We start from the raw sequence: 11,329 nt of genomic DNA on the forward strand, positions 1-11,329 counted from the left end.
TCTGCAAGGAGAAAGTGACACCAACCATTATTCTCACAGTTTTATTTGTAAAGGACATAGCATGAAAAGCCGTATTTCAATGTACTTCAAAACCTGAAAAACCCATGTCACTTTGTGGTACTTATGTTAAAGTGCTTGATATAACAATACTTTTACTAATGTTGTCTTGAAAATAATCCAGTTCTTATTCAATTAGTAATAATGTAAAGACAAAATATACTTAATGGAGACATTTAAGGATCATTTTAAGCTATACAGGGCACATTGATACATTTCAAGTGTGACATACAATATTTCCCCTTAAGATGCGCACCTTGATTTGATTGAAAGAAGGAATTTTCTCAAATATGCCGTTGCACAACTATTCTAAAAAGACATTTTTTGAACAATGATTACCTAATTGCACAAACCAACTTGGAATAAACAGGAGTAAATCATTCACTAAACAGCAGAATTTCATTTGTTCCGGAGAATTATAAATACGTATTTTGTACATAGTGAGGCATCTGATTTTCTGACTCCCTCGAGATACCATGCTGAATGTTACTATAACAGGACTACATAAACTCAGACATCTGCAGACGGGTATTGGATAGGAATTTTTATTTTTTAAAAAGCAGATAGAGAGCTTTGGTCTTTTCCAAGATTCCCTTTCTCAACCAAAGAAGGTGCCTTAACACTGAAGCAAAAGCTGTGTTAGCTTAGAAGAATCCTGATGGGTTTCTCACCACTCTAGTGGGTAGAATGATTTCTGTAAACCTTACAGAAAAAAACTCACAGTTTCCGATAAACAAAAGCAGTCTACTAAAAAAAATAATCATATGTGGTAGAATAAAAGTTCACTACAAAGAACTGTACTCCCAAGGTTGTCAGAAAGCTAGTCTTCTAGGAATTTGAGACACTCAGCTGTGCCCCTTTCAACGTATCTTAGGGTGTTTTATTGCCTCCAAGGAAATATTAGACATATGTAAATTTTTATTATATTATTAATATGAAGTGAAACCTGACAAAACCAAACAAGTCAAACTTGCTGAGTGAAATTCTGTTTAAGTGCTAAACGTTCCTTTGTAACGGGGGAAGGCCCTGTTTTGAATTTTAAAATTTCTCAGGTTTCGACTTATTTTAACTTAAGAAAGACTTTATGTAGTAATTGCCCTTTTCTCTGTGTGTGGTTTATTCATTTATGCTTGACCTTTAGAGATGCTCACATTTCTACTTTATCCTGCTTATAGTTAACCCGTGTCATGTCAGATGAATGTTACAACTGCTTAAGTCATAAATAGTCTTTGGAAAAGTCTGCAGCCGTATGCTTTTGCGAAGTATCCAGCTAGCAATTGCAGATGATGCTGTCAGGAAATCCAAGGACTAAAGAGGTTATTATTTCAGTAAAAGGAAAGTCACTTAGACTGGGTTGGGCATGAAAAAATCATGTATAGCAGTCATTAGACATAAAAGGCCTGAGCTGCAATAGAAATCAAAAACATCCTAAGCAGTCATTACCGAATAATGTTGCCACATGGTTTCTGGTGCTAAATGTATAATTTATTGATAGAGTTAACTACTAGAGACACATTTTCAGTGGCTGCTGAAGGGTTGTCATCCATCTTCTGCTGACTTTAAACAGACTTGCCATACAGAAAACCCTAACACCCCAAATTTCACATTTCTGGAAATGTAAGAGAGATGTCTCACAGCTGTGAACTCTGGCTACTAACTCATGACACTGTTCATGCTCTTTACATTAGTTATTCACACCCACAGTAGTGACACGGCAGTTCTGCCAACAGTATTTGGGATGAGTTTAGTCAGTTTAAGGAGGTACAAGCCAGGGAGGAAAGAACAGTTATTAAAAGCTGAAAGTCAATGACTTCCTGACAGCGATTTTACTTCTTTCTTAGAAACAGAAAAAACTTCTATAACATAAAACTCTCCCTTCTTATCAAACAGAGTCACACAAAGAGTTTTCTTCTGGCTGGGAGTATGACGTGAAACTTTGCCACTAAAGCAAGTGCTGGCAGAAGGACCACAGGACAGTAAGAGAAGCTTGAGAGAAGGCAGGTGAGAAAGCAAACCCTAATTTTCATCCTCTTTCCTTCTCCTTAGCTCTCATCCCTCTCTCCACCATGTGCACACTCTACTGTGACCTGCTACTGCCCACCATTCCCAAACCCCTCCTAACGCCACTCGAGGGCACAGTGCAAGGCAGTGCACTTACAGAAACAGTTACAGGCCTTTCCCAAGCCACAGCTGACAGCGAGACATCCACAGAAATCCATTGATGAAATGGCCAGGATCATAGGGAATAAACAAGTGAAAACAAACACCTGTATTTAAACTAACCTCCAAAACCTAAACCGAGATGAAGCTCGCTATGCCCTCGGATCCTTCCAACTCCCACCCACAAAAATGGAAACTACACTCCGTATTTGCCGCATGGTATCCACAAGAAGATTTTAATGTAATCTCTTGTTAAATTTTAGCGTACAGGATTTCAGCTGCTCCCAGTTCCTTTTCAAGAGCTGTATCTATATACACATACTGTATTACTAACACATTAACTGCAAAGAGTGTAGGAGAGGAGTAGCCCCAAAATACCAAAGTGAGATTCTTTTTCTTTCTTTTCCTCCTTTTGCTTCATTCTTTTTTTTTTAGCTGGACAATTAAAAAAAAAAGTAATCAAAGATCCTGTACTTCCTAGGAACACTCACTCTGTGAGATAAAGGAAGACTCATAACCTGTCAGCGTCTCAAAACCAGCTCTTACATTTCAGTATCACAGCAACATCGGTGGTTGTGTCTCTACAGCAATGATTCTTCTCAAGTACAGCAAGAATTTGGTATGAACCAAATTCCTCAACATGGAAGGAGAAAAAAAAAAAAAATCATCCACAGCACAAACTGGTTGAGGGCATGGGGGACTCAACAGAACATCTAGACAGGCAAGGGACACATCGAGTGAGCCAAGCAAGCCATCGTTCCTCAGGATGCAGCAGCACCACTTAAACAGGTCTCTCATACTCTCAGGCTCCGAGGCTGACAGCAGCCCTCTTCTCCGGTGTTTAAGCATTTCAACATTTGTCTCCCCTTTTGGAGATCAACAAAAGTGACACAAAAGACCTTACAGAAAAAAAAAAAAAGCTGACTCACGACTCCCGTGCATGGAAAGGGTTGAGTCTTCAAACAAAAAAACAAACTGAGAGAGACCACGTACAGTAGGATAAACCAGCATATGCTTACAATATTTCCAAGAGTGAGACAATCAATCACAATGGCTACATAAGGATATTTGCTGTATTAATTTGCAATACCTGAAAAAAGCCCTGCTGAGTTTCTGCTGTATTTACACATTGATTGGCTTCTTCCTTGCAAGCAAGTAGCGGCATCCCTTCCCACCTCAGTCCTTCCCTCCCCCCAGTCCTTCCCCTGGGTTTAAGCTACTCATAGTCAGAACAAGAACATTCAGCCTAAGAAAAAATTTCTTAGAGTAATATAATTTCTTCAAGAAGATAGCATATTTACACACATCTAACACATGAAAATACTCTATTTTATACTAAATTTCTGTTTCAAATAAACTACAATACTGCATCTTAGCTTTCTGCAGCTTTAGAGGAGAGTCCCCATCGGGCACAAACTGGGCTTCCCACTCCTGCTTCACCCAGCAGCTTTGCCTTACAGTGGTGCACTACCATCGCCTTCAAGTCCTGACAGGTCTCCAGCTGTGGTTCGCTTGCTCAGGAAAGGAATAATGAAGTTCTCAGCAAAGCCATGCTAAACATCCACTCCTTTAATGAGCGATCCTTCTAGGATGATGTTGAAATCTTGCAATGTCTGTAGGACCCGGATAAGGGAGTTGACAGTCATGCGGTCCCGTAGGAGAGCGTTCTCCTCGTACATCCTTGTGATGGGTGGGCACTCCGCCAGCAACGGGATCCACTGAGAGAGCAAGTGGTCCCTGCAAAGGGGATGAAAGGAAGTATTTTAGTACCAAGTACAATAGATCTCAAACCAAAATTCCTCTCCAGGAACACGATCCAAAATACGCAGTCTCTTTTTTAAGGGTGATGCATGCTGTTTGCATATAAAACTTTTCTGTGTAACCATAACCCTCGATTTTCTTAGTAAAATACAGGTCACTGAACATACTGTAGGAATGAAGATGGAAAGATAACAGCACAATTGGACAACTGACTTTGGAAGAATTCAGCAACATTTTCAGATCAGGAACAGGAAAAGTAAAACTCAGGAAAAACCAGTAGACTCTTTTCCAACTGTTTTTCCACATATCCAGACAGACAAGACAAAAATGCTACTGATTTCTAGACATACCAACTTCCACCCTCCTAACTAACCTCACCCCTCCCCTAGTGCAACACAACGCATCCTAGTAGGAAAGATTAATCTAGAACAATTTTGTCCAGAATTATACCAGAGATTCCATTTTCATAGCCAAAGTGATTCGATGAGGTTTTAGAAATCCACATGCGCTTGCAAAGGAACGCTGCATTCCCAAAGATGGCACTTCATCAAAAATACAATTTCAAGACAGATTTCATATATATATATACCTGTCAAGCTAACAGTTATAAAAGAGCTCAAAACGTTTTTAGCAGTTTAGCCATGTATCATTATTGCTTCTTTGCTCCAATTTTTCACATAGTATTAAAGCTGCCTAAAATAGGTACTAGATAATAGATAGGTGTGAGATGTCTTTAAATGGAACACTAAATGTAATAACAATGGTGTAAAAATATTCTTCTAATCTAATGCAAGACAACACATATAACAAAAACCAGTTAGGTACCTTGTCCCCAGGCAAACTAGAATCTGGAATTTGCCATCCTTTCCAATGTTCCTTGGAGCTGTATTGATGGCATTCACGTAATGACAGAAGGTTTTGCACGAAGATCTCTGAAGCAAAAGGGCCTCCTCATTGTCTCCAATCTGGTCAGTGGTTTCAAAGTAAGCAACAGCTTTCTCTGGGGTAGGGAGAAAATCAGAACCCAGTAAGCAGAAGTACTTCATCGTGACATAGAATTACACAAAGGAATCCTTAAAGAACAACCTGCCGAGGGCTATTGCAGAGTTTATACATGGATTCCTCCCTCTGAAGACCACAGGTAGGTGGTGATCTCCTTTGCTACTTAGCAGTGGTCAACAGACTGCTTGATGTCTGATACAGTTAGGTAACATCAAGGAGCTGCACCAGAGTGCCCGTCAACGGTGTCATTGTAAGTTATACCATCAGCTTCGATATTTTACCTTTTCGAGTAAGTACCCATCCTCAGACTAAGTATCTCAACTTGCAAGCATGTTTTAAGGGAATAACTATGTCTTAAACTACCACAACATAGGTCTACAGATAAGCATCACCAGAAGACCGGTGCAGTGATTAGGAGAGTTCTCATAAACAAACAGAAATCCAAACCTTTCACTCCCTGCCCTTTCCCAACTCTGCCCCTAACACTGATTGCTACTCTACCCCAACCTCCAGTCTACCTACTTTCTGGGTAGAAAAGCAGCTGTTTGAACATTCATCTATGCATAAATGACTAGAATTTGAAGCTCTTAAATTTCTGCACAGATTCACACTCAATCTTGATACAGAGTTAAGTATTTCTCATCATCCACCTCATTTCTCGTTGACTTCAAGCAACCTGGAACAGGTGCTAGGCAGAAACAAATGACACCCCAGCTAAGAAGAATCTGAGGTCTGTGCGTGAGCAGTCATTTTGCCCTAATCCTCCATCTCCTTCTGCCTCCAAATCACACACTAGCTTACCTATGAAATCCCAAATGAAGACATTTTTATGAAAAATGCGAGCTGATTTGAATCCATGGTGGAAGACCTGCTCCAGCGCTGCGACCAGACCGTTTTCTCCACACAAGAGAATGGTAAGGCTCCCTCTCTGTGAGAAAAGGAGAATCTGTAAGTGCAACTTGCCTTCCTTGTATGCTAGAAGCTACAAATCTAAAGGTTAACAGTCTCTGTTGGTACTTTGGCTCCATTTCTGTTTATAAAAATATTTACATGCACTGTAGATACCAGGCAAGTAATGAAAAGTAAGAAGTACCTCTTTCTCTGGCTTGTGAAAGTGTTTCACAATATTGTTCACGGCTTCCCCGATTCCTTCTTGGATCTGCCCTGCATTAGGCTCTGTGAAATGATGGAGAACATACTAGGTGAAGATAACAATTTGAAAGCATTCATCAAATTATCATGATGACATAGCCTGAGCTGCAGGAATTATTCTGTATCTCTATCTGAGTTCAGGCAATCATTTGTCTTGGGCAAACCCAAGCTTTAATTACAAGCAACTGGTAAGCAACCCTGGTTATTTGATTTATTTATTTATTTATTTGATTATTATCAAATAAATCGCCCTACTTAAAAATGCACAATCCAAGGATCTGGCTTGATAAATATTGTATTTGAGTTAATCACATCTTGCTCATCACATAGAGTACAGCAGCCCTCACATGAAGAGACATGAAAGCTGCAAGGTTGTAGCCCAGTCATTTGACTCAGTTCTACGTGACAGAGGCCAGAAACCCCAGCATTCATTAATTCCTGACTTGAACCCACAGTGTTTTATCGAGCCAAAACAAGTATCTATTTTAGGCACATGTCTAGTCATTGCACCAGTGTGAGGGGCCACAGGCAGAGAATATTCCTTATTAATGGTTCCAAGGGTAAGTTATCTTCCATGTTAAAATGTATGCCACATTTCTGCTCTGAATCTGTTTAGCTGTATGCCTTTGCTACTGAATCATGCTATGCTTTCACCTCCTACCAATTCATCTTCCTATGCAGGTACCTGCACAAAATTAGCTAGTCCCTCATTCTCTTTCTGATTAAAACAGGTTGAACTTTTAAAACTTCATTTTTTTGCAGAAGTTTTCCAGGCTTCAATCATTTTCATGGTTCTTCTGTGAGTTCCTTCTAGTTTTTCAGACATGTGTAGGTTGCTATTAGCTTGTCCTCTAACTGTTATTTTGGAAGCCTAGAGTAATTCAGTATTGTTATATGGTGACCTTCACAGTCTTTGGCAAGTCTAACACAGAGACCCATTTAGCTCACAAAACTGAAGAATTATTGGGCCTTAGCTCTGTTCTCACACCTAAGGAAATGCTCTGGTGCCCAATCCTCCAGCTAATATGGACTCACATATGAGAAAAGCTGCAGCGGTCCCATGGTGGATATTAAACACTGCATTACTCTTGGAGGCTAATCTTCCCTTGAGCGACATTTCAGCAGTCTTGTCCTCTAATTTTACAGGAGCTAGATAGATGTACGAATTGGGTCTACACTCTGCTCATCTGCATACTTTAGCGGAGAATGCCTCAAGTGGCTCTTACAGTGCCATGCCCCGTTGCAGCCAGGTGCAGTTACACACAAAAGCTAATTTTAGGGATGTGAACCTGATCCCCTCTGGAGATGTGCTCCTCCAGAAGGCAATTCACAGCACCCACATCAGGCTCCAAACTGCCATTAAGAGAGGACTATCTTCCCACTGACTGCAAAGTGAGCCGGGAAGCTAAGCAGCATCAGCTACTGCGAATTCTGCTGCCTCCTCCTCCCTCATCTCATATCTCCATGTTCCAAGGAAAGGGATTATTACCTCTCAAATGGGGACACTGAAAGAGGCAACATGTACAGTCACAGAGCAAGCTGCAGACACATAAACCGGGGGAGACAAAACCTCATCAGCTCGCAGCTCTTCCTCCGCACCAAGCCTTGCTTCAGTGGGAGCTCTCCTGCTCAAGGCAGCTTTACTTCTTGGTAGTTGCTGACCCCTTCTCTAGGGCCCTGGGGAGAAAGAAAAGGACTTACTGGTGTTCTTCCCTGTGAGGGAAGTGATGCTCAGTCGTCGAGCAGTGGTAGGAGATTTCTGCTGGGGTGGAGTACGGCACTGCTTTCCCAGCTCTTCATCAGATGTGGAGGACATCAGCTCTCCGATGAGTATTCGCTCCAAACTGCCATCGTCAACGCCCTTTCCCAGCCATCGCCCGCAAGGAAACCTGTGATGCGGCCGGCACAAGCACAGGTCAGTCATAGGAGGGAGTCCAGTTTGACCTCAAAAGTTAGAAGAAGTGTAGAAACTGCTAATGGGCAGGGAATGCTCTGTAGCCAGAAACTTTTCACAAACCAGAACTCAGCAGGCAGCATCCCCTGCACCACAACTCATAGGACCAAAGCAGAAAACTACATTCACCTCCATCGTGAGCAAAAGGGAAACAAGCAAAGCTTGCATGAAAGCACAGGACAACAGAAAATGTTATACACATATTTCATAGGACACATCTTGATTTCTGCCGGGTTAGTTTTCACTTGCAACCACACTGATATTCAGCCTTTACAAATATCATGATGATTAACGATGAAATCCCCATACAGAGCTCCCATCCAACTGAAGCAGTGATGTCTCCTCATACTGAAGCCTCATCTCACATTTTAATGCTGTACTTTTTGACCCCATTTCCTCCTACTTTACACCATATACTGGGGCCAACTCTGAGCTCTGGAGCTCACTTCTCTGAATTACAGTTTTCCAAGCCCCCACGTAGAAAAAAAAGAAAAAAAGTCTGCTTAGCCAGATGGTAAAACCAATGATGAGGTAGGAGACGATTTTGACACAAGATGTATGTACTCAATAGAAGGTTAAGAAGTTATAAAATCTTTTTATTTCCTTGTAATCCACATTTGTGTACATTTGTTATAGTACTTAGACATCTGTATGTTTTTTAAAAAAGAAAAAAAAGATTTGCCCTAAACTATCATTCCAGCTTCTCAGGGGCTTAAAGAGTTCACTTGTGCACAATTTTACCACACTACTTTAAATCAAGACATTTAATCATTAAACACAAACATATGAATCACTTCAAAAGTATCCATACAGTCTGTCCTGTCTCAGAGAGATGCAAAGAAAAACTCCCACTTTCAAGTTTCATTTAATATTTATCAGATTTATTTGACTTCAGCTAGGATTTCTAAAATGAGAGAACCAGGGGTGGGAAAGACCAGCCTAACCCTATCAAGTACCCAAATCAGCCCACAGTGCTCCATCAGCTAAACAGATGAATGTCTTGTTTTCTCTAGATTTAACAAGAAAGAATTTCAGACAAAGAAAATTAAAACGTGTTGCTTACTTGTACGTGTGTCCTGTTATTTCATTTCTGACCATGACACAATCAACCAGCCACTTGGCTAGTAGCCCTGAGTTGTCATGACCAATCTGAACGGTCGTCAGCTTCCCTAAATTCTGGCACTGAAATGAATAACAGTTTTTACTTAATTTAAAAAACAACAGACAACACACACCCCCACCAAACCCACACATATGGTCTCAAATGTACTTTTTTTTGTGTTTCCTTTGATTTACATAGCAAGTATTTTTAAACAAACATGCAGAGCGTTTTCAAAAGCAGAATAATTAAGACAGGAGAAAAGAAATACCTTGAAATAAAACTATTAGAAGCTTGTAAAAGATTCCATTTTTTGTTGTGAGCACTCACTATGAATATTTCTGAGGAGTATTAATTACAAATTTCTAAGCTAAGGTGATGAAGAGGTATGCTTTTGTAGAAGATCTATTATCTTCAGTAGAAACAGCTTTTCAGAAATGCGTTTTGACCACTGCTCAGGAAAACTCACTCTACACGATGAAGCAGTCCCTAGCTCCTTTATTATTTTCAAAGATCAATTTGCTTATTGTTGGGCAAGAAAAAAAATCACTAATATGAGATGCTTAACATCACAAAGAGACAGGACAAAGAAAATAAGGGACTGTGAATTCCAGCACAATATGTAATTGCAGGTGGGGCTGGCAGCAACATCTATTAACGTCACCTAAACAGTTCCCTTGCAAGACCTTGGTTTTCATTGCTTCTCTTACTGCCAAAAAAGCAACTTGGGGTGGTATTTTCCATAGTGGGTGACTACCCGAGTTGGTATTTTAGGAAAGGTTCAGTCAAAGGACTAATCCAGAACAGTGTTAGTACGGTACTCAGAAATGTCTAAATGTGCTATTTTACTTGTTACAAGTGTGGAGTTCTTTTCTACAAAATACTAATATCTGAGCAAGAGGCAGCCATTGTATCACAAAAATATCCACTCTATCAAACACTACCTATACTTGACAAGAGGGTTTTGGCTTTTTTTTATTATTGTTGTTGTTGATTAATTTGCACACATTCAGTGGATGCAACTTCAATTTTAGTAGCAGATTTTCCTATGAAATCACTCCTTGCTGTGTATGGTACAGCCTGGAGCTACAGGAGCCTGATGGGGCTTTCCCTGCCAAAAAACGGCCTTGCGGTGGCACCAAGCCCACCTGTAATTGCTGGGTGAGAAAGCAGAGGGGAAACACAATGAGAAAACCACAGCAAGCACAGAGAAGAGGGCCCGATGGGGACGGCGGCTCTGTGCTGTCCTTGGAGCAACCACTGAAGCTGGCAAGAGCTCAGGGGTTACACTGACTGGTTGGAAGGAAAGCAGCAACGCCAGACGAGGAGCTGGAGTGGGAGGAGAAGGAATTTAGGACTGGTCAGAGATAGAAAAGGACCTGGGTGTCAGTAAGTGGACAGATAGATTGAAAGAAGGGAAAAGAAACTTGGAAGGGAAATGAAGAGTCAGAAATGAGGCCTGAAAGGGATAGATTTGGCTAGGTGAGCAGGGGAGCCCTGGGCTGGGACAGGGACAGCAGAGAAGCCTGTGGTTAGAAGCAGTATGTGCTCACAGCAGAGTCCCATCTAGCACAGGAGGGGTAGGCAGCACTGGTTTCCTGTCCTTATTTGAATGTACAGCCTTGAAATGTGCAGCCTTTGAATGTACAACCTTGAAAACCTGGACAGAACTTGAAATGCTGTGATGTGAGCAAACAAACCCTCACCAAGTTATTTTATTTGGTGTTTATTTGGTTATATATTCTAATGATGATTATTTGGAAGCATGTTTCAAACTGCAAAGTAAAATGTAAAGAGCGTGCACTCACCTCAAACGTCATTTCTAGGTGGTTTTTAGGAATCTGCATTATACCTGTATCTCCTAGTTCTCCTGATACACAGATCCAGGGGTTTGATGTGGTTATTGCATTGCTTAGTTTTTTGATGGGAATTATCACTGACCTATAAGGGATCACTAAGAACAGGGAGGGAAAAATAGGTTAGTCTCGAATTTTTTTTTCTCCCCTTCCTGTAAACACAATTTCTGGAGTGATCCACATTTCTCCCTTGAAAGGAAGTTCTCTTCTCAGGTCTCAGCATCCTAACAAGGAGAGGAACTCCTCCTTTGCTCTCCCTATAGAGGCTGCGGCAAACCTGCAGAGTGC

At 40.9% G+C, this 11,329-nt stretch overlaps 1 protein-coding gene across 1 annotated transcript; it reads right to left on the reverse strand.

Moving 5' to 3' along the window:
* Nucleotides 1–3,219: 3,219 nt before the first annotated feature.
* On the reverse strand, nucleotides 3,220–11,139 carry LOC104278078 (DENN domain-containing protein 5B-like; the record flags this gene model as incomplete). The annotated part of the gene is made up of 7 exons (XM_009874939.1): nucleotides 3,220–3,954; nucleotides 4,804–4,978; nucleotides 5,782–5,908; nucleotides 6,074–6,156; nucleotides 7,834–8,021; nucleotides 9,150–9,268; nucleotides 10,994–11,139. Coding segments are annotated over 7 exons (1,022 nt in total), but the record flags the coding sequence as incomplete, so codon positions are not given.
* Between the last annotated feature and the right edge of the window lie 190 nt (nucleotides 11,140–11,329).

This window comes from Apaloderma vittatum, unplaced genomic scaffold, assembly GCF_000703405.1.
Source record: "Apaloderma vittatum isolate BGI_N311 unplaced genomic scaffold, ASM70340v1 scaffold40408, whole genome shotgun sequence".
Taxonomy (NCBI): domain Eukaryota; kingdom Metazoa; phylum Chordata; class Aves; order Trogoniformes; family Trogonidae; genus Apaloderma; species Apaloderma vittatum.